The 21,993-nt window shown below is 26.7% G+C and overlaps 1 protein-coding gene across 3 annotated transcripts in view; it reads left to right on the top strand.

Moving 5' to 3' along the window:
• The first annotated feature begins 20,718 nt into the window (after positions 1-20,718).
• The window catches only part of LOC122269136 (cell adhesion molecule Dscam1), a 398,009-nt gene continuing 396,734 nt past the window's right edge, over positions 20,719-21,993 (top strand). For all 3 annotated transcript variants that reach the window (XM_071184626.2, XM_071184624.2, XM_087154005.1), the window contains exon 1: positions 20,719-21,510. In XM_071184626.2, the coding sequence (XP_071040727.2) occupies positions 21,453-21,510 (58 nt within the window). In that variant the 5' untranslated portion in view covers positions 20,719-21,452. The remainder of the gene's footprint in view (positions 21,511-21,993) is intronic.

The raw sequence follows: 21,993 nt of genomic DNA, 5'->3' as shown, positions 1-21,993 counted from the left end.
TCTGTCAGCTCGCCCGTCTTCACAGCATAACATTTTGTAACAAAATTAAGACTATAAGACATTGCTTAATTGAGTAGTCTGCCAGAAAGACTTTTTTTGATGGTATGAGAGATATAAAAGTGCTACAACAGCAACTGTCATTTGTGAGTTTTATGATGATATGACTTGTGTGACTTTCAATGATGTACTGACATGCATGACTTTTTGACATCGAGTGCCCTATTCTGAGTCATCTTCAATAATTTAAACTCATCTTCTCCATAGACACTTTAAATGACCAAAAAATGATTATTTTTATTCATTTGCAGTTCAAAATGTTTATCTCATGTTTTCCGAGAATCATGTATGCAACTAGATTAAGTTTTCTAAAACATTTTTTGATCCAAAAATTAATCATTATTTTTTTATTTCTCAGAAATATTATTCCAATGCCCGAAAAAGATTATAGAAAAGTTATCTACCGAAATAAAAATGTCTCAAATATTGAGTGTAATAAAAGAAATCTTTCAGAACAAACTGCAATAAAGAAAATTGTGATCTTTCAAGAGTTTATCAAGATCCTAGTTTTTTTTTTTTTTTTTACTTTTGAGAACCAAAGAGTCAAGGGATGTCAAAGCTTAGAACGTGACACTCTGGAGACTTCTAAACGAACATTTCGGAGAAGAAGTTGGCATTACTTTGACCTAATCCAACAGGAATTCTGAAACTCTCCTTCTTTGATTCTCTTCTTATCATGAACTTCTTAAGAAAGTAGTTTTCTAATTGGCGTAACAGGTTTGGTAAAAAAGAAGTTACTCTAGTTACTTCTTTTTAGACTTATTTGTCACCTGATCTTCGTCTTCTATGAGATAAAAATTAGAAACACTATTTTTCCATTTTTTTAATAGAGCAAAATACTTTGTCTTATAAAATTGTAAAACATGTCCTTACCAAAATAATCCCCATGAAATGTACTATTTTTAGATTAATTCAATTTTAAAAATTTTCATCGTAATTTATTGTGTCTTAAATTAGCGATAAATCTTGTATAACAAATTAAAGTTGAATCATTTCAAATAATTTATTCGGAAAAAAATGTTAAATACATATCTATAAAAATTTTGATAAGTATTTTCATTAAAATATTTTATAAAGAAAATTACGTGCTATGACAGATTTTGAAACGGAAACAAAATTTCAATTACTGATTTACAATAAAATTAAATTATAAAGGAATAAAATAGTCGCGAACATCTTTTGTGCGACATTTCATGTAAATAATACGTATTTCAGTTAAGTTAAAATCGCATTGGTTGAAAAATTCACACAACACTAAAACTTTTTTTATTATGAAGAGCATTGTAAAATGAAAAGGACACTTGAATTTTACGAAGAACTGAATTTTTTACTACGCGTAAATGCACTTATTACTTTTTTTATATTAATGGGTTTTACTCTTGCTCACTGTTGTCGTGAACCCTAAAATTGCTCTTGCAATTTATTTTGGATTGCGTCGCAATCTATAATAGCTTTTCTGGATGATTAAATTAGTAAATACTTATCTATTTAAATATAGCTATGTATAGATGATAGAACTGTTTTCAAAATAAAGTTCCAAAATTCGAAACAATATATATTCTTTGAGTTCTTCGATTTATGTATATTTTATTCAATTCATGCTCAATTCGGATTGATTTATATGCATAGATATAAAGTTTCGAACGAATAATTAAGGAATCCAAAATTTCATACAATTGCAACAATTTCAACCTAACAATTATACAATTGTATTCTCCACAGCATTTCCTTTCATTATTTGGAGTCACAGCAATTTGTTCCGAATATAAACTCATAAATGTACACAAAGCGAAAATAAATGCAAAATTTAAACTATAAGTAACTCTGCGTGGAGCAATAAGCATAATTAAAACAAACAATTTAGAGCTATTTGTTTTCTTAAATAAACAGTTCGGTTTAAACCTTTCCTTTCAGCCCAACGAATAGCTTAGTTTGTTTCACCTTTTCATTGCCCAAGTGAAATAAGAATTTGCAATCAGAACTTTGTAAACATGAATGTTTAGACTTCTACTCTTATTACTTCTTATTCTCTTCATAATTTTGTTAAATGTTGTCTTCTCGAAAAATAATCCTCCTGCTTGCTTCTTGAAAATCGGGACATTAATGATTTATATAATAAGAGAATAATTTACCAATACTTTTTGAAAAATTATCTTAATTGTGCATAGGAGATTTTGTAAAGCAAAAAAACGGTTTTTTTCAGAAATTTTTATAAAAAAGGACTTTAAATTATGCAATACTAAACTACTTTCAGGAAGTTACAATTCTTTTTTTTTTTGGAATTATTTAAATAAAGTGAAATTAAAAACATACTAGGGAGTAATGTTAATGAATTTTCATATAATAACACTGTTAAATGTCTAGCAAGCTAAATGCTAAAACAAAAAAAAACAAAAACAAATATATATATATATATATATATATATATATATATATATATATATATATATATATATATATATATATATATATATAAATACAAGAAGGATAAAAAATTATATCGTTGCCAACTGTAATTTTCATCGTGCGATATACCCATTACTTCACGTTGAGTTTTCATTATTTCAGTTTATAGAGTAAGGAAACAACGAAACACGTGGTTTCATACACCATGAAAAATACTAATTTGATCACGTCATTACCATTCATCACAAAAAAATAAGGCTGATTTAACTTGTGTAAACATAGAAAGTAAAATATAAATAATTTATAAAAATGTAAGATAGTGATTATCATCGAGATTAGAAGGAATCGTTTGTCTTTACTGCTTTGGTACAATCAATGTAAGGAAACTAGTTTTACGGAAATTCTTTAGGTTTCACAAAACATTCTAACTTTGACTGTCTTACGTCTTAAGTACACATTGCGCTACTGCGATTATATATATATATATATATATATATATATATATATATATATATATATATATATATATATATATATATATATATATATATATATATATATATATATATATATATATATATATATATATATATAAGAGGTGGAAGAAATGAATTATCTGAGTTATTCGAATCTCATACTGCATCGACTCAGTTGTTTTTATTGAAATTGAATATGAATAATTGTTCCTTAAGTATCAGTTAGTTTTGTTTTACAGTGATATTATGTCATATACAGTTAAAAATTTATTGTAAAACCTAAGAGATTCTTGCGCATTCATTATTAAGAACTTAAGATTTTTCAATTAAAGAATTCAATGAATTCAGATAAGAAATAAATATAAAAAAATAAAGTATTTCTTTTGTAGTTTCTTAAAATTTACCATAGTTAAAATTTTTATAGCAATTAGCTACATATACAGTAAAATTATACGAAAGATATAATAAGTATATTTATTTACTTGAAAGAATTCATTAATGAGAAAGAATAACACGTTTTTTTTTCGATCGACATTAGTTTAAGAAAATAGTAATAGGTAAGTAGCCTTTTTCCGAATTTTCTGCAATTTCGTTTTTTTTTTTATCATTTGATTCGATTAAGTCATTTTAATGAAGCTATTCGAATCAGTGATCTAAATTACTGGATTCGAAATGAGATCTGAGCCACTAGTCAATCACCAATTCAAATCAAATGATTCCAATTAATTATTCGAATCAAGTGATTCAAATTAGTTGCTTGAATCAAATGATTCATATCACAAATTCGAAATATTTCATTCGGGTCACTGATTTGGATCAAGTGATTCTGATCAGTGATTAGAATCATGCGATTCAAATCAGTGGTTCAAACTATGCCATTTGGATCATTTAATTGAATTTACTTTCTGAAGTCACTGATTAAAATTAAATTATTCTAATAACTAATTCTTATAAATTGATTTAGATCACTGATTCAAATCTTGCAATTTTGAAAAGCAATTTATAAAATAAATATGCTTATTATATCTTTCGTATAATTATATGGTATATGTTGCTAATTGCTATATATGTTTTTAAATATGGTGAATTTTAAGAAATTACAAAGACATTATTTTAATTTATATTTTATCTGAATTCAACGAATTCTTTAATTGGAAAATCTTAAGTCCTTAATAATTAATGCGCAAGGACCTTTTATGTTTCACAAGAAATTTTTAATTACATATACACATATAGACTAATGCATTTTTTTCATATTTCTCCAGAAATACTTAACTAAGAATAATATTTAATTACTTTATTTGGTTTTATTTTTGATTTCGTAATTTTCAGAAGAATTCTCAAATCAATAAGGGGTTTTCCACATATTTATTTTTGGAATATTAAACAAGATTTATTAAAAAATGATACCGCCATTGTTTGGAATCATCCTCCATAAAAGTATATTTTTTCGCCTGTTTTTTTTCCTTATTAAATCACATTTTGGTGTATGAACGTTTATTGTAAATTATTATCAGTTATCAAATTCTGTCTAATTATGGTACAAAATAGTATTTGTAGTAAACTCATTATCATTCTGAACTTACTTTTAAAAATTGTACGAAAATTGCTTTAAACTTCTTAAATTTTTCAGATATTCAATTGGACTTTCTTCATTAGTTACCAATAAATATCAAAATTAAGAAAGACAAAGTTTGTTTTTTTCCCACGTATGCTCATTATTAAAGAACTTCTTTAATTACTTATATTTTGCGCAGTTTTAAACAAATATTTCTCAAATTGTAAAGCAATAATTTTATAATTATTGCTATTAATTTTAAATTGCTTTTTTTTAATTTTGATGATTTTTTTTATCGTTATAGCAAAAAAAGAAAAACGTGACACGAGCAAAAATAGTTTTTTATAAAAATGTCCACTTCTTCATAAATATTCTTGCTAGGCTTTCGAAATTTTGTGTAATTATTGCCCATATTAGCCTAAATAACTGTCACAATTTTCAAATCTATTGCTGCATGGTTTGGCATAGGGTGTTCAAAAATATTGTTTTCCAATCATAATTAATTGTCGGTCCCACAAGCCTCTAAAAGCTTTTAACTTCATTGATATGTATGAGTGCATGATCTAAACACTTCTGAAATTATGAAATAATTTTTTTAGTATTTCTGGAGAAGTATGAAAAAATGCATTAGTATAGAAGTGTTTCCATTATCTTGTCCATCTCCTGTATATAGGTAAAATAAATGTTCTGATTTATTATATAGTAATAATAATGAATATAGTAATAATAGTGAAAGAACTAATGATAGCTATCTACTCGTAACGAAAATGCCAGTCGTCGTTAGATAGGTGCATTAGTAGATAAAAAAATGATATAACCTTAAAAAAATTGGAGATTGTTTGCAAGATATTTTCAATTTTGCTCAATTCATTTTACGAAATATTTGTGTAAACAAACAATGAATTATGTGTTTCAGAGAATAATTTAATGTTGTGTAATGTTTTTTTACTTTTAAAATATCGCTCAATTAATTGTAATTAATTTACTTTAAAAAAACAGTAGCAAATGTACTTAATATTATCGCTGTGACTTTGCTGATTTAAAAGTAAAGGTAAAGTTATATAAATTTTAGAACACCAAATATAATGGAGTAAATTACTAAATCAAGGATACTGACTTAATAATTTTAATTTGAAATTTGTTTATTTTTTTGTGCATTGTGCATTGGAATCAGTATAAATTAGTATGGATTACTCAAATTAGAAAACTAAAAACTCAAAAATTAAAATATGGGAAAATGTTAGGAACTTACCATATTGTATAAGAAGCTCTCCGGTAGCGCAATATCAGTAAAGGTGTTCCTCACGCCACATATGGCGAATTCGTGGATTGTGAGTTCAATTCTGGCAGCCGACAGAACAATCGACGTGTGTAGTACGCAGCAAAGTGAACGTTAAATCTGTCGCAACTTAAATTATAAATTATTCTTATTGATTGTGGTTTTGAAATTTAAAGTGAGGGATATGAACTCCGGTGCTATCCACATCGTCTAACCAGAGCCGAAATTGAGTGGCTTTCTCACTATGGCTGTTAAGAGATCGAGCTCAGAAAAATGGGAATCAGTGCATGGCAATGGCTGGGCTGTTATGAAGCATAAAATATGTCATTTCACAAAGCTGAAAGTCAAGTTAAAATTATCTGCATATTCTTAGTTATAGTCAATTTTATGCCAAAAAAATCCGTAAAACATAACAAAATGTTCACACGTATTTGATTTGAAAATAATACTATTCGATAAAGAACTGAAAAACTCAAAAAATTTTTTTTAATGCTCACCATGTTTGCACTGCACTTATTTGGCTTATTTTTTCTCACTTTTATCTAACACAACCTTCTAACACAACCATTATTTTCGGTTGAATTCCCGTAGCTAAAATAGGAATGTCATATGTTAAGGGAACTATTGCATACTTTGCATCTTTCTTCTTGGTCTTACTTCTTAGTCGTTGAGAGTTAAATCTCAGGGGATAAGAAGTTTAAAGTGAAATGATTTTGGTCTTGACACTGACACTTTTGTCACATCTGAAAAATAGTTGCATAAATTCTTACTTTAAAACTTTTTATATGAGACTAAATATTCCTGTGAGAAATATGTATTACATTTAATTTCTTGTATTGTATCATATATTTATCAAAAATATACAAAAGGTTTTGGATTGAAAAAAATTCAAATTAAAAAGTTGGGTTCAACGTCTCATAGTGATATTTTTAGCGCTTTTAATTTGATAGTGATAAGTTTTTAGATATATTTTAAGAAAATGTAATAAACTCTCTTTAAGGCGTATAGAAGTGACGAAGTTACATTTCGTAGCAAAAATATAAAAGAAAAAGTAAACCTAATAAAAAGTAATTTTTTAATAAAATTTTTATAGCAAGGTGTTTAAGGTGTATTATGGTAACTTAACTTCGTAATTCATTGTATGAAAATGGAGGTCAAATTTGAAAAAAAATTAGCTTTTAATAAAATATAAAAATTTATTTAATCTTTTTTAGCCAATAAATGCTTATTGTAAAAATTTTATTTTTTATAACATTTAATTTCTTGTATTTTATCATATATTTATTAAAAATATACGTAAAAGTTTTAGATTGAAAAAAATTCAAGTTTAAAAGTTGGATTCAACGTCTCATAGCGATATTTTTAGCGCTTTTAATTTGAAAGCGGTAGGTTTTTAGATATATTCTAAGAAAATGTAATAAACTCTCTTTAAGGCGTATAGAAGTGAAGAAGTTACATTTCGTGGCAAAAATATAAAAGAAAAAGTAAACCTAATAAAAAGTAAATTTTTAATAAAATTTTTATAGCAAGCTGTTTAAGGTGTATGATGATTAACTTAACTTCGTAATTTATTGTATAAAAATGGAGGTCGAATTTTTAAAAAAAATTTTCTTTCAGTAAAATTTAAAAAATTATTTCATCTTTTTTTGCCAATAAATGCTTATTGTAATATTTTTTTCTTATAACCGTCGTTGAACAGCCGAGCCAATTTTGGGTATACGACTGCTAATGTTCAACTCCGTAGCCTTATAATTTCGAATCCAATCCAGAAGAAAGGGGAACTCCTGGAAAATGTGTTGAGGGAAATTTTTGCCTTCGTGAGTGATTGCTATGAAGGAACTAACCCGCATCTGCATAACTCGAAGAGGAAAACCAAGAAATCCTCCCACAGTTAGTCTGACGGCAGGGGACTCTAACCAACGATCCTTATACCATTGAGGATATTTACCGTTAGCACTGTGATCAGTGTTAGCTGGGTGCAGAATTCGTATCGACCAGCCATCACTAGGATTTGAACCCGGGTCACCTTATTAGAAGGCGAGTGCTCTATCCCCTGAGCCCCCACGGCATTTATTGTAATAATTATTAAAACCCTAGTTATATATTCAGTTTAATTAAGTTTGTATCAATTACCTAATATATAAAATGGTTATAAAAATACAGTTTATCTTGAAGTTCAGATGCTTGAAATAATATTTCCTCTCTTAGGAAAGCTGCAAAAAAATAGCATTAAGTACCTAATGAATTGACTTACCTATATTTTATATGCAGTAGAATCGGAAAATAATATTAGCCTCCAAACCCAGTAAGTTTTTCTAAAATTAGTTAGCTCGATTAATATTCCGCTTTAATAAATAAATATTTATTTAAAAAATAAATGCTGTGTAAGTAATAATTTTCACCGGGGTCGGTATAAAATACGTGCTCTCTTTGCGCCTCATCTGTAAAATCCATTTTTACCGTAAAATATTACACTGTAAGTTTCACAAAATTATTTATTTAATTAGAGATTTGAGATTTTAAGGTAATTATTACAGTAAACATTATTGTGTATCATATTTTTTTCCGTAACACTTTCCAGTAAAAGTATATTTTAACGGGTACTTTTTACCATAATTAGTTCCAGAATTTTTTTACAGAGTACTAACATAGTCAAATTCAAGTATCGTGCTTTATTTAGCATTCTATATTCAAAATAAGAAGAATCCAGCTTGAAACAAAATAAAGACAATTTAAAATTTCATTATTTACACTACGACTTGCCAAGAATTCCAACATTCTGCATTTTAGAGTCATTAGCGCTTTAAACAGTGTTCTTTGCTAAAGTTTACAAATGTTCGTTACCTTTACTTAGAGGCGATATTTATAGAGATGAAGTCCTTCTAAGTATACAATATATCTAATGAGAATAAAAAATTTGAATAATGTACAAGATTGTTTACTAAGTTTGTGTAGATGCTTGAAATCTTAGAAATTTTGAATTAAGACAGAGGGTGCATCTGAGTATTCATATATAATGCTCATAGCAATATGCATGCAAATTCTCTTCATAATTTCGTAGGTAGTAGCGTCCACTTAATAACTTTAATGAAGTTCAGCACTGCCTTGTCGGAGTTTATGACCTCACTTCGTGGTTTATCATATACACATTTCCAGTTCAGTCGAAATATTTTCCATAATGCTTTAAAACATAGAACTATAAGCTCGTAGCTATACCTGGAATAGAAAGGAAATCTTAAACTAAAAGTTATACTCATTTTGTTTTAATTTTTATTTATTGTTAAATTTTAATTCGCTTTTAAATTTTAATTTATTTTTAAATATTAATTTATTTTCAAATTTTATTTTGTTTTATTTTTAAGTTTTGAATTATTTTTAAATTTTTATTTATTTTTAAATTTTTATTTATTTTTAAATTTTTATTTATTTTTAAATTTTTATTTATTTTTAAATTTTTATTTATTTTTAAATTTTTATTTACTTTTAAATTTTTATTATGAAGCTAACTAAATTTTATTCGCAATAGGTTCTCAAACAGTATTATTTTATAATACAATATTTTAAAGTATTTTTTTTTATCAATATCTTACAATATTTTAAGTGTTTTAAATTAAAATACCTCATTATATCTTAACTTTAGAATTTTTCTCATATTTTAAATTCAGAACCAGCCAGTAAAGATTTGAATTTTTCCAATATTTTCATTAATTCTATTTAAAACAATGTTCTTACTATGAATTAATTAACTTTAAAAATAAGACATTTTGTTTCAAGTTCATATAAGTACAAAAACCCCTAATCAAACTACAATAAATAGTAACGGAACTCAGGGTGCAGGTACCTTACATCGTAAAATATATTTTTACCAGACCATGTTACGAAACAAAATATACCGTAATTTTCACAGTAATACTTAACGTAAAATTATTGACTCACTGGATTTAACTTTATTGTACAAAAAATAATTTATAATAATTCATTTGAGAGATAAAAGGTAATTTCTTTATAATTTAAAATCGAAATAAGGTTAAAAATTAAAAATTTGATTGGTAATATAATGATAAGACATAATTTCAAATCACTCAAAAGAACCTTTAACGAAATTTCTTTTTGAGAAAAAAATCACAATTTTTAGCTACATTTAACAAGGGTAACTTAAGCAGCTTGTTAACTTATCCACTTTTGCTGGGTATTTTGTATATGGTAATTTCAGACAAAATGTATAAAGGTATTGTTAATTTTTATGCCATTTTGATTCCAGTTTTAGTTGAGTTGTATGCAACACATTTTATGACAGCTTGTTTGTAAGGTAAGTTCTTTAACATTTATTTAAAATTAGGATATATCAGCAATGTCAACAAATATGATTAATTTGATAATACGAGCATCCATGTTTCAATATAAATGAAATGCACTTAAATGGGCTGATGTTTTAAGCTGGAAAAATTACCTAATTAGACATAAATGGAGATATCAAATAGGTATTTTCTGCTCTTTACTGATGTCAAATGGTTTTTCTCAAAACTTTAAATGTCTTAAATTGAAAAATGACCTAAGTAATCATAAATGATTCTATCAAGCAGGTGTTTCTGTGCAATTTATTCCTGTCTAATTGATTTTCTGGAAACTTGGGAAGTACCCAACTCAAAAAAATACTAAGGAACATTGCAGTTTATGACTATATTGTTATATGCCTTTTCTTATTTAGATTTTTTTGCAGATTTTTTATTAACATTTTATTTTTTATTCATCTTTTTCCTATCCACAATAAATCTACAAATGTTTTTATGTTCCTCCATTTTAATCGATATTAACAAAAACTGGGCATGGATAAAAAAAATGATTAATGCCAATACGCAAATCATTTATTCGAATTTAAAACTCAATTCAAACTAATTATATCATTCAGTGACCTATAATTGCTTTTTTATGTTATATTTTTTATAGAAAACTAATTCTTAAGACTACTGGGTATTTTAGCTTAACTTTGATGCATTGATATGTTTTTTACAAACATCCATTGGCTGCTATGGATTTTGCGAAAAAAATGTCGTCGAGTTTACGAAAGATTTAGTTCGTGTTGAAAAATACAATTTCAATGACATTTTAGTGCAAAGCTTTAATTTTCTTTAGGAAATCAACAAATACATATTAATATTCTATATTCTATGTTTCCCTAGCTATATCTGTGACTTCAAACGGAAATATGATGTAATGTAAGCCCTCAATTTCATTTTGTAAATTTTCAAGATTTCGAATCTTTTAATATAGTATTCTAAGTATCGTCATAGTCGTTTACTTAATTAAATATTTAAATAGTGGCTGTTTTACTTTTATGAGAGTTGCTGAAAGCAAATGATTTTCTTCATATTTTTTCATTTGTTTGAAATTAAAAAAGCTTTCATATCAACTTTGAATGAAAAGGAAGTTCCTATAAAAGACTACGTTCATAAGAAAGGTATATTTATTTGAGAAGAACAATATTTGCTATACTTATCCATTATTGTTTTGCACAATCTATATTGCTGGCTGCATCAGACTCCTTGATACTTCTCAGATATCACTAAGAATTTTTGAAAAATCTTTTCCTTCTTCTATTTTTCTGCAATATAGAATATGATATTCTTTTGAGAGCATTTTTTGTATAAACATCGCATTTTCTGTACTTTTTCATGGAATTATGTTCGGCTTTCAAATACATTACTTATATTTATATTATTTAGGAAAAAATATCGTGCGAAATTGTAATAGTTATTATACAAGTGAAAAAATAGATATTAATCCAGTAAATATTCTGCATATAAAAATTAAAGATTGTTAATCACTACAGCACGATTTTATAAAACTATTTAGTTATATTTTGTAAACAAAATTTAAGATCTACCCTGTTTCATATCGCAATGATTCACCTTTATAATAAGCATTCTTATAACAAATAATTAAAATTTTTTGATTGAACTACACGCAATAAAAACTCTAAATTGAAACATAAACTTAATTGACTAAAAAAGCGTAAAAAATACATGAATACTTTTATTGATAAAAAGAGAAGAAAAAAAGTGCAGTTAATAACCTTGTTGGAGTTCAGGAAATAAAGGAAAATGTCAATGAATGCCAACCTTGGGATAAAGAAAACAAATTATTAATAAAAAATACATGAATATAGTTATTAGAATAGTGCAAAAAATAAGTAGTGCTTGCAGGAAAGCTGTAATTAAAGTATGAAAAAATCAAGAGATAGATATATGAATGAGCCGTACTGGTTCACACATTTAAGCAACTGAGATTTCATAGTGAAAAATAAAGTTTGATCCACGGTTATAGCTTGAGGATTACACAGCTACAGGTTGATGAGTGCCAGCTTGAGACTAGGAATTAAACTTATTTATTTTCCTTTTTAAAAAATAGTGTGATTTCTAAAGTAGTTCAATGTATGTAAAAATTACGTAATATAATTTAAATACGAAGCACCAGTTATTTTCTTTTAAAAAGAAGAATTTAGGCAAAAAAAGCTTAGCTTAATTGCAAATAAAATTATGCTGATCTTTTCCATTTACAGTTATCAGACTTTTCCATTTACAGGTTTCAGAAATTAAGATTTAGCACTCTATGATACACAAATCCGTTTATATTTATCTGCAGATTTTTACTACTTACCCATTCTTTTCATACTTGTCGTTATTCATTTAAGTTGGATTTTTATAAATTTTCAGTTTTAAGTTAGTTAGAGCAATAATTTCGTTGTTTATTTTTAAACTTAACTATCATACGTGCATAAATTATAGAATGTGTTTGCACTTTTCTAGAGAATCAAGATTTCTATTCATTTGTATTTTTTCTACAAAAAATAATCATTTTTCTTTGATTTTTTACTCCCCTATATAAACGTTGTACTTATCTAGGTAATATTTCGTTTAACTCTGCCAAACCATTCTTGGTACGTGAATTCTTATGGTGATAAGCGAATGTCAAAACACAGTTAAGAAAATACGCATTAGTCAGAGCATTAAACCAGCAATATATTGTTTGTTTTATCAATTTAATATATTAAATTATTGAATTGATCATCAATTCAATATATTAAAATGCATCCCTAATATATTAAAACATATAGGCTTTGAGGCTACGTCTCATATTACAATTTCATGCAAAAAAAGTCAAATCTCATATTTAATTAACAGTTGCAAGTTATAATTGTATTTAAATGACCAATGGATATTTAATTTATTCGTTTCAAGTTTACGTACCTAACATTGAATCAATAACTGGCATGTTTATTCGATTAAAGGACGAGACAAGAAAATATATCCTTCCAATCGAATGCTTCAGCACTTACATTTCAATTACTAATAAAAACATTTTCTCACCTAATTATTTTTATCATTGCCATTATTCATATCAATAAAACATTGCTTTTCTCTTGTTCATTAAGTTTGCTATCACTTTACGGTTGTTGATGGTACAAAACTAAATGTCGAAAGATGCTCAGCCAACTACCAAACCTTCAACAAACCATCGCTCGAGCAATGATTGATAAGGGTAACATCTGTTGGTAATTGCTTTCCATAAGTAGTCATTAAGAAAGGAGGGAGATCCTTCACTGGCTAGGCGTTATTAAGGCCATCAACTGACTTCAGAAAACAGTTTGTCGCTTTTCTTATATTATTTTAATAGTTTTATAACTTTATGTGGAAAGTTTAAAATGAAAGACAGATTATATTGAACAATTTAAAACCCTAATTTATAAATATGCATTATTTTTGAAATTAAAGTTCAGAAATTTCGTATAAATATATTAAGTAATTTCTTTTTCAAAAAAATTATTTTTCATTAATAACTATTAATTTCAAGGTTTTTAACATGCATAAATACCCTGTAAGTATTTTAAAATAAAAGTAAATTAAGTACACTTTGTTCTTATGAACTTTATAAATTGTTTTTATAAAAAAGATAAGAAAATGAGGGAAGTCCAATTTGGTCCCTCTCGTTTTTTGGTTTCTGTAATTCAAAAATCACTTACTGAAATTGTTGAGTACATCTAATTTCTCATAATTTGGTCTAACTTAAGTGCTTTTTTAATCATCCACATGTTAATCTTAAAGAAAGGTTTGTTTAGAATCATATACCTAGAAAGACTTATAACTTCAAATCCGATATCCGATAACTTCAGGTAAGTTCGATGTTAAGGTACCCATTGGTAAGTATAAGAAACCAGGTTTCATTAAAAAACGCAGTAGTATTTAAACCAATGTATAATTAATATTTATAGAAAAAGTAAACTCAATTATCTAAGCATTAGTATAATTAGAATGTCAGTGTACTGTTTAATCAAATATTTTCGTTAACCATATCGAATGAAGTACCATAGAATGTCAAAGACTAAGTCTATAATATGTTATTACTAAATTAATTATGACTATATTTTAAGATTCTGACCAAACAATGTGGAAATTGCCAAACTGGTCCTTTCGGTCTTTCTTGGTATACAAGAAAGTGCTAACCCAAGATATTGTAACATTTATCAAAAGGACTCATCGCATTTTCCAGCTAACCGGCACGCAGAAGTCTGTATTCACCAAAATCACAGTTAGAATTTGAAATTCCTATGAAGAAATTTTAATCTCTATTTGAAACAAATAGTAATTGCATGTTTTTTTTTTTACTCCATTAATTATATTTCAATTTTGGTTTGTAAGGAGAGAAAGTTCTCCGAAATGTTTGTGCATAACTAGCCTTTGTTACCAGCAGTGTTTCACAGAGGCTAAGTAAATTAAATATATAAGAATTCAAATTTAAAACTTAGATGTGTTAAAATGTTACTCACGAGCCTCAATACTTTACTGTTAGAATTTTCATTCTAAAATTACGGTAAAATAACCGGCAGCAGTCTGTCCATTCAATTAACCGTAAAGTTTAAGGTTTTTTTTCCTTTACTGGATTGAAACCGTTTACAATTAGTATGGTTAAGAAACCATGTATACAAAACTGTACGGTTTTTAAACCATTTACGACTAGCATAGTTTCAGAACCGTGAAAAAGAAGTTTAACTGGACATTGGAGACAGTTTAGAAGCTTTGAATTGCTGCTATCTATGCGCGAATTAGAATATATCTTATTCTAACAGCCCAAGGTCTCAAATTGGAGAGTGCAGAACACTGGAAACTACTCATGTCTTCTAGGGAATGAAGGAAATACTGTGAAAATACTAGGGAATGAAGGAAATATTCGAACCCATATTTTGTCAGTCATGAGGCTATAATATGTAAGCTATATATGTTCCCATGTAGTAGGCCTATATGTAGGCCTCTAGGATATAATATGTACCCATCAGAACGGAACTTATTAGTTTCATTATGTGGGTTTAGTAGGTGAGATAAAATCTGGTTGTTTAATCGTATTATGTTAAAGCAGTTAATAAACGATTTTTCTCACAGTTAACGGTTTGAATACCATTTTACAAAGGTTATTTGACTGTTTTGTTGGAATGTGGTAAAATAAAAATTAAATAACTTGTTATTTAACCATTTTTGCAGAAAAATTTCTAACAGTGCAAATTAACATTTTTTGACGCCAAGTATTAATTCGAATGTGTGAAAAAAAGTTAAATAAAAGAAAATGAAACGCAAATCTCTATTATAATGACCATTTAAACGCTTTGAAAATGTTTTAAGATTAACTTTTCATTTTTAACCAAGATATTTTTTCCGTTGATTTTAAATATTGAAAGATGTCATTGGCATAAATTTAAATTTTATTGCCTAAAGAAATATATACTGAATGTTCAGTTCATCCTGTTTATAGGAATGTCACTGGTTTCAAAAAGAACGTTTTAATAACCAAATTAACGAATATCAATGATAGCAGATACTTATATTGTTTATATTTGATAAAATTATTACTTTAAAAAGTGCTATTTAGAGAATTATTATATCTGTTGTTAAAAATAATGCGCAATATTAAACAGAAAATTCCTTTTTCATTACAAATTCACGAGTATTTCCATTTTTGTCAAATATAATCAAAAAATTCTCCAACATAAGAAAATAAACGCAAAGAGATAAGAAGTAAAAATAAAACCACTGTCATTGGAGCAATATGAGTTAATACTTATACACTCCCTGATTTTTGACTATGCGATCTTAAACCTCAAAATGCTTGAAATTCTAATCATTCAAATATAAGTCCAGTTCGTCGCAAGAAGCAGCTAGTATTATTTACATGAACTCAACTCATGCAGTTTTAATTTGTAGCGTACTATTCACAAATATGGAAAATATTCTAAATGTTTATTATAAATTGACACTTTCATATTATTATTAAATATAATTCAACGCATAGCAAATTTAGCGATTAATTTAGCACCAATGTATCTACATTAAGATTTCATTTTTAAAGATTTCCCTTCAAAGATTTTTTCGCATTTTTAAAACTTGTTTACGAATAATTCTCGAGTACAATTCGAACGTAGGAAAGAAAATTTATTACTGACACATATTGGTTAAGTAAAACAAGAAATTGTTTCAGAAATCGGATACCGATAAACCAAGACAAATTAATTAATTTCATGAACGACAATTCCATGAAAATAAAAAAAAAAATTTCTTGAAATACTATTTTAGCGTTAACCTGATAGCAATCCAACGTTTTTTTAGATATTAATTGTCATTTCTAATTAAAATGTAAGTATTCTTATAATGATTGAAGAATTAATTATTTTTCATGTATTACGTGACATTTAATTTAGATTTTACAAACAATACAAACAGTATTGTTACAATTTAAAATATGTCCCAAATGCATTACATAAAAGTTTTTAAAAAAATATAAATTAGTTTTTCCTTAAAATTAATATTGCAAGACCATTTCTAGTGGGTAGTTTCTATCTTATTGAAAACTCAAGTCTAATTTTAGGAATTAAATTATTTCATACAGTACTAAAATTTACTTTTCTATAGTTCATTAATTGTTTGAAGTTCTCTTGTTTTATGCTTTGAATTGACAACTGTAATGCTAGTTATCCATTTTTGAAGTAAACATTATTTTTCTGCTGTGCTGACCGCATATGACTTTCACAGTATTTCGAACATGATTAGTAAGATAGTTTCACTTTGAAAATATATAATACAAACAAGTTTGATTCAAATATTCCCCTGCCTTATAAAAGAAAATAAAAACTACACTGCAAATAATTTCGGATCAAATTACGGTATAATGTATCGGCACTTGGAGTGCATCAGACGTAAAATCTGTTTCACCATAAAATCCCTTTTTGCTGACTGTATAATGTTTTGAGTAATATTTATTAATTCAAAGTGATTCAGGGATTTTATGGTGATTATTATTGAAAAAAATTATGGTGAGGTAAAAAATACTGATATCCTTATTGCCATTACTTTTTACTGTAATTTCACAAGGAATTTTAATAGTGTACCTGTTGATGTTAGTTTTATTTGCTCATATTTTTCTTAAAATAAACTTAAAATAAACTTTCTTAAAATAAAATAAACTTACTTTAAATAAAATAACTTATCAAAAAAATAAAGATTTTACAAGTAAGATATATTATTTACTGGTTTTATAATAGTAAAATTTCCACTCTGAAAGGGAAGATCAGAAAGACGAAGGAGATGAAAAGGATCAAAAGTAGAATCACAGAAAGTGCAAGCTTTTGTTACAAAGAATGTTAATTTACTAAATATATGTGACATAATTTACCTGATATATGTGACATTATTTATCATGATATTTGTGACAATATATGTGACATTATTTATCATGAAGTTTCACAAAAATTAATAATAAATTCATTACTTTAAAACTTTCTACATAGAACTATAAAGATGCTAGATAGAGCTACAGAATCGCAAAATAACGATATAAACACTACTAAATAAATATTGAAGTTTTATTATCAGTCAAGAATATTTTTTAGAAAAAATAAACGTAATAAAATACTTCAAACAACTTATTTCTTTCAAAGAATTTTGTATTTCCTATACTGTAATCAAACATTTCTTTTTAACACACGAGGGATGTTTCTTTCAGAAAAGAAACTTAAGTTATATTCGACCATCTGTGCTGTACCAAATATCGTTCTGTGGAATTGCTAAGTTTCCATTTAAATTGAAAACAAGATTTTTCACTTTAAAGCCAATGAGTGTTACTTACGAAACATTGGAGAATCAGACAGGAAAAAAAAAGAAACTGAAATATATCGCTTTAAAATTTCAGCTTCTCCGTCTGTATATATATATGTTAATGTTTTTATATATATATTTCAAAAAACGAAATCCAAAAAAAATGAAGATTTAACACAGCATAAAGGAAAGATTTTATCTCGTCTTCAGCTCATGTGATTATAACAGCAATTTTTTAAATTCCTCGCAGCTTTATACTTTCTTTTTATTTTTTAAACATTATTTAAAAACGTATTTTTACGAATAAATTTTCTTCTTCTCTTTAAAAATATATATTTTTCCTTGTTTTCATAGTAATTTTTATTTATTTTATGGTAATTATGGTATGGTGCGGTAATTTTACCGTAAAATCCATTTTCCCGGGGAATGATGCGGACTAAAAATCCGATATACAGTAAATTTTCAAGTTATAATTATCGCAAAACCATTCTAAATAAATAAATATTACTATAAAAATTACAGTACAATATTTTGCGGTAAAAAAATATATTATGGTAAAAAAGATTTTACGGTAAAATCATCTCATAATAAATATTCGCAGATAATAAAATTATTTATTTTTCTAAAACTCATGAATTGTTTAAGAATTCTTGTTTTAAGCATTGATTCGACTATTGTGATGGTGATTGTCAATTTTAAAATAAGCATTATTATTTTTTTTGAGCTAGATGGCTTCATATTTTTTCGAACAAGATTCGAAAGGTAGTTTCACTATGAAAGTATTTGGCACAAACAAGTTTGATTTAAATATTCCCCTGTTTTCTGAGTGAAAAAAACTAAACGGAACAAAATTCTGGCTCAAATTGCAGTATAAAGTATATGTGCTTTGGGTGAATCATCCATAAAATATTTTACCGAAATCCATTTTTACCGTAAAATATTATACCGTTAATTTCCAAGTAATATTTATTTATTTAGTGTGAATCAACGATTTTGAGCAAATTTTGTTTGTGAAACTTACGGTGTATCAGATATTTTTTCGTACTATGTATATTACAGTAAACATTACCGACTTCGTAAAGGTACCTGATTACTTTCGGAGACAATTTTTTGAAATTTTTAATTTAGAAATTTTTTAATTCGATTAATGTGTGTATTATACACTAAAACATGATATGATTACAAAAAATATGCAAAAAAAATAGTTTTTTTAAAAAAAAAATAGGAAAAAACTGGACAAAAAAGTACAAAAATCGTTCTATTTTAAAAACAACATAACTTTATTAAAAATTATTATTTTTCCATCATTTTTGCTTTAAAATACTCAAATTAACTCAATTAACGTAATAGAATACTCATTAGGCATAATATTAATATTTAAATATTTCACAGCAAATACCGAAACTTTTTCTATAAAAAAGGCCTAAAATTGTAATTAATTATTTTAATTATAGCTGTAAAATATAAAATAATCGTTTAATTGACTAGTCCATTGTCCATTCCTTAGATATGAGCCGCTCAGAAGCCAATGTGGTTAAATCCATTTTTTGATATTTTCTGATTTTTGGAAATTTTGATGAAATAAATAATAATCTTCTTAGTCATTAAAGGATTTACTCGTTGGTTACTTTTTTCTAGGTTAGACAGCAATTTTTTAATAGCTTCTGAATATATTATATAATAATTTCAGAAGCCATTGTGAATAAGTCCACCTTTTATCAATATTTTTTTACATAAACTTTGAAATAAAAATTAAATTATTCTTCTTCTTTCGATATTTGTTGGCAACACTGAAAAACAAGAAATTCATAGTAACCAGGGTTGCCAGACGTAGTATTTTTAATACTACGGTAGTATTTTTTCACCAAAAAATGGTTATTAATGGTAATGGGGTATGGTTATTTTCGTAGTATTTTTTTAAAATGTGGCATTTTTTATTTTTTTAAATTTTTTTTTTCATTTCCTAAAACAAAAGAAAGTGCCACTTTAGTTTTGAAGTAAAAAACAATTTTTGAAATAATCCAATAGTTTAGTTTCTATTAGTCACTGTATCTAGTGATGATTGAGAAAATTCGAAGTTCGTTTATACTAAAAGACATAAATTTCCTATCTTTTTCAACTGCCAAAAGGTATAAGTCCTAAAATTTTTAAGATTCTGTCATTATTTCAATAAATACTTACGTTTTTATTTACACATCTTGTACATATCTTGTTTTTTTGCAGAGTTTACACCTCGAAAAAAGAGTTTATACACTTTTCTAATTAAATTAATAAACCCGGAATTTTAAAAACTAATGTATCAAAAAACATTAATTTTCTTAATTGTTGTGTTTTGGACTTAACCGCATTGGCTTCTGAGCGACTCATATATGTATAAAAAACATTCATGCAAAATTTCCTATTATAGCATAATTTGATATGAAAATTATTAAAGTAATGATATCAATATATATAATATTATAATATAAATTTGCATTTCATTATTATTAAGAATCTCTAAGCTGTATTTCTTTCTTCTATTTCTTATTGAAACTTTCGGCATTTATTAAGTTTTTTCTTCATTACAAAGTGAAGAAGCCAATAGCAACACTCTCTTCATGAATGATAGCTTTCATCATCTGCCTCTCGATTCTTTACTTTTCTCTTCCTCACCATCCCATAGAAAACTTTTTACGGAACATTTTGCCTCAAAAGTTACCAGGAAAGTAGTGACTGACGTGTGTTAATAATCACCTAGGAGGCAGCGTCGACAGTCCTTTGCCGCTAGGGGCGTAGCCATGGTGACTGCCTATATTGATGCAGAGTAGGATGAAACGAAGGATGAAGTGAGAGAAAGATGGAGCGAAGTTGCGACTCGCGTGGTGTGTTCTCTGCTTTATCCTCTTAGAACAGTACAAACCTCAGCGACTAATACAAGTGCAGTTCGAAACGCTCGTCGAATGCACATGGAAGAATACTTCGGCCATGCTGCACAAGGATAGAAATGATATAGTAATTTCGCGCTTCGTTGCTTACTGTTTGCCTGTTTTGTTGAAGTTTGTTGGGGAAGAGTTAAGTCAGTTGCAATTCTTTCGCACTTAAGTACGTGAAACCACGTGTTTTGCAATTTGAGTTTTTGTTGCTTTTAAGATATTGTGTAGGAAATGAAACATGAGTTTTAAAATGTTGTAGTTTGAAGAAATAATAACAAGTATTTGCTGTTGAAGAAATTAATTATTTATTGTTAAACTGCTGTGAAAAATCAAAAAAAAAATATATCAAAAGACTTCTGTGCCAAAATTTTAAATCAAAATTTGAGAAACATTATATTTTGTTAAATATCTGTGTTCAATAATTACTATCAGTGAGTGAAATTGTTATAAATTATAACTATTGGATATTGAAAGATTTTATATATTAAATTTATCAACGTTAAAAAGCTTGCAAAATCATTTTTCACTAAGAAAATAACACATTGGTCACAGGAATATATCAAGAATGGAATAAAATTGTTTCCAAGAACTACCGAAAACCAGAACATATCTCTTAATTTTCTAATAATGACTATTAAAAGATTACCGAATTTGTGGATGTTTGCACTCTATGCAGTAGCAACAGGTAAGTTTTTTTAAATTTTATGTTTCATGCAAAAGAGTTTTCATAAAACATAATTGAAAACAAAATTTTAGTCACATTAACTCCCAGGCAGAAATCTATAAATAAAAAAAAGCTTTAATATGGTTTAAGACATAGTATTTACTCTTATTTCATTTGCATTTCAAACATCTTTGAAAATTTATTATCAGCCATGCTTATGACGTATACTTTTGCCGCACTATATAATCTAAACACAAGTATATTTTTGCCATCTAGCATCTTCTTTGAATATATTTCTTTAGTACATGTTATGCACAACATTTTACTTTTCACTAAATGCATAACATAATATTTAAACATCTTGAAAATATTTGTTACTGTTACACTTACAATGTGATGTATCGTTTAAGTCATTTACTAGTTACAAGAAAAGCTGGCTGACTCCCCATTCTTTTTTTCGCAATTTCGTGAAACACTCACATTTTTGATGCACTTAATGCTTGC

Source organism: Parasteatoda tepidariorum, chromosome 10, assembly GCF_982258835.1.
Source record: "Parasteatoda tepidariorum strain Cologne lab strain chromosome 10, Ptep-v5.0, whole genome shotgun sequence".
Classification (NCBI taxonomy): domain Eukaryota; kingdom Metazoa; phylum Arthropoda; class Arachnida; order Araneae; family Theridiidae; genus Parasteatoda; species Parasteatoda tepidariorum.
This window is presented reverse-complemented; position numbering and strand designations above follow the sequence as displayed.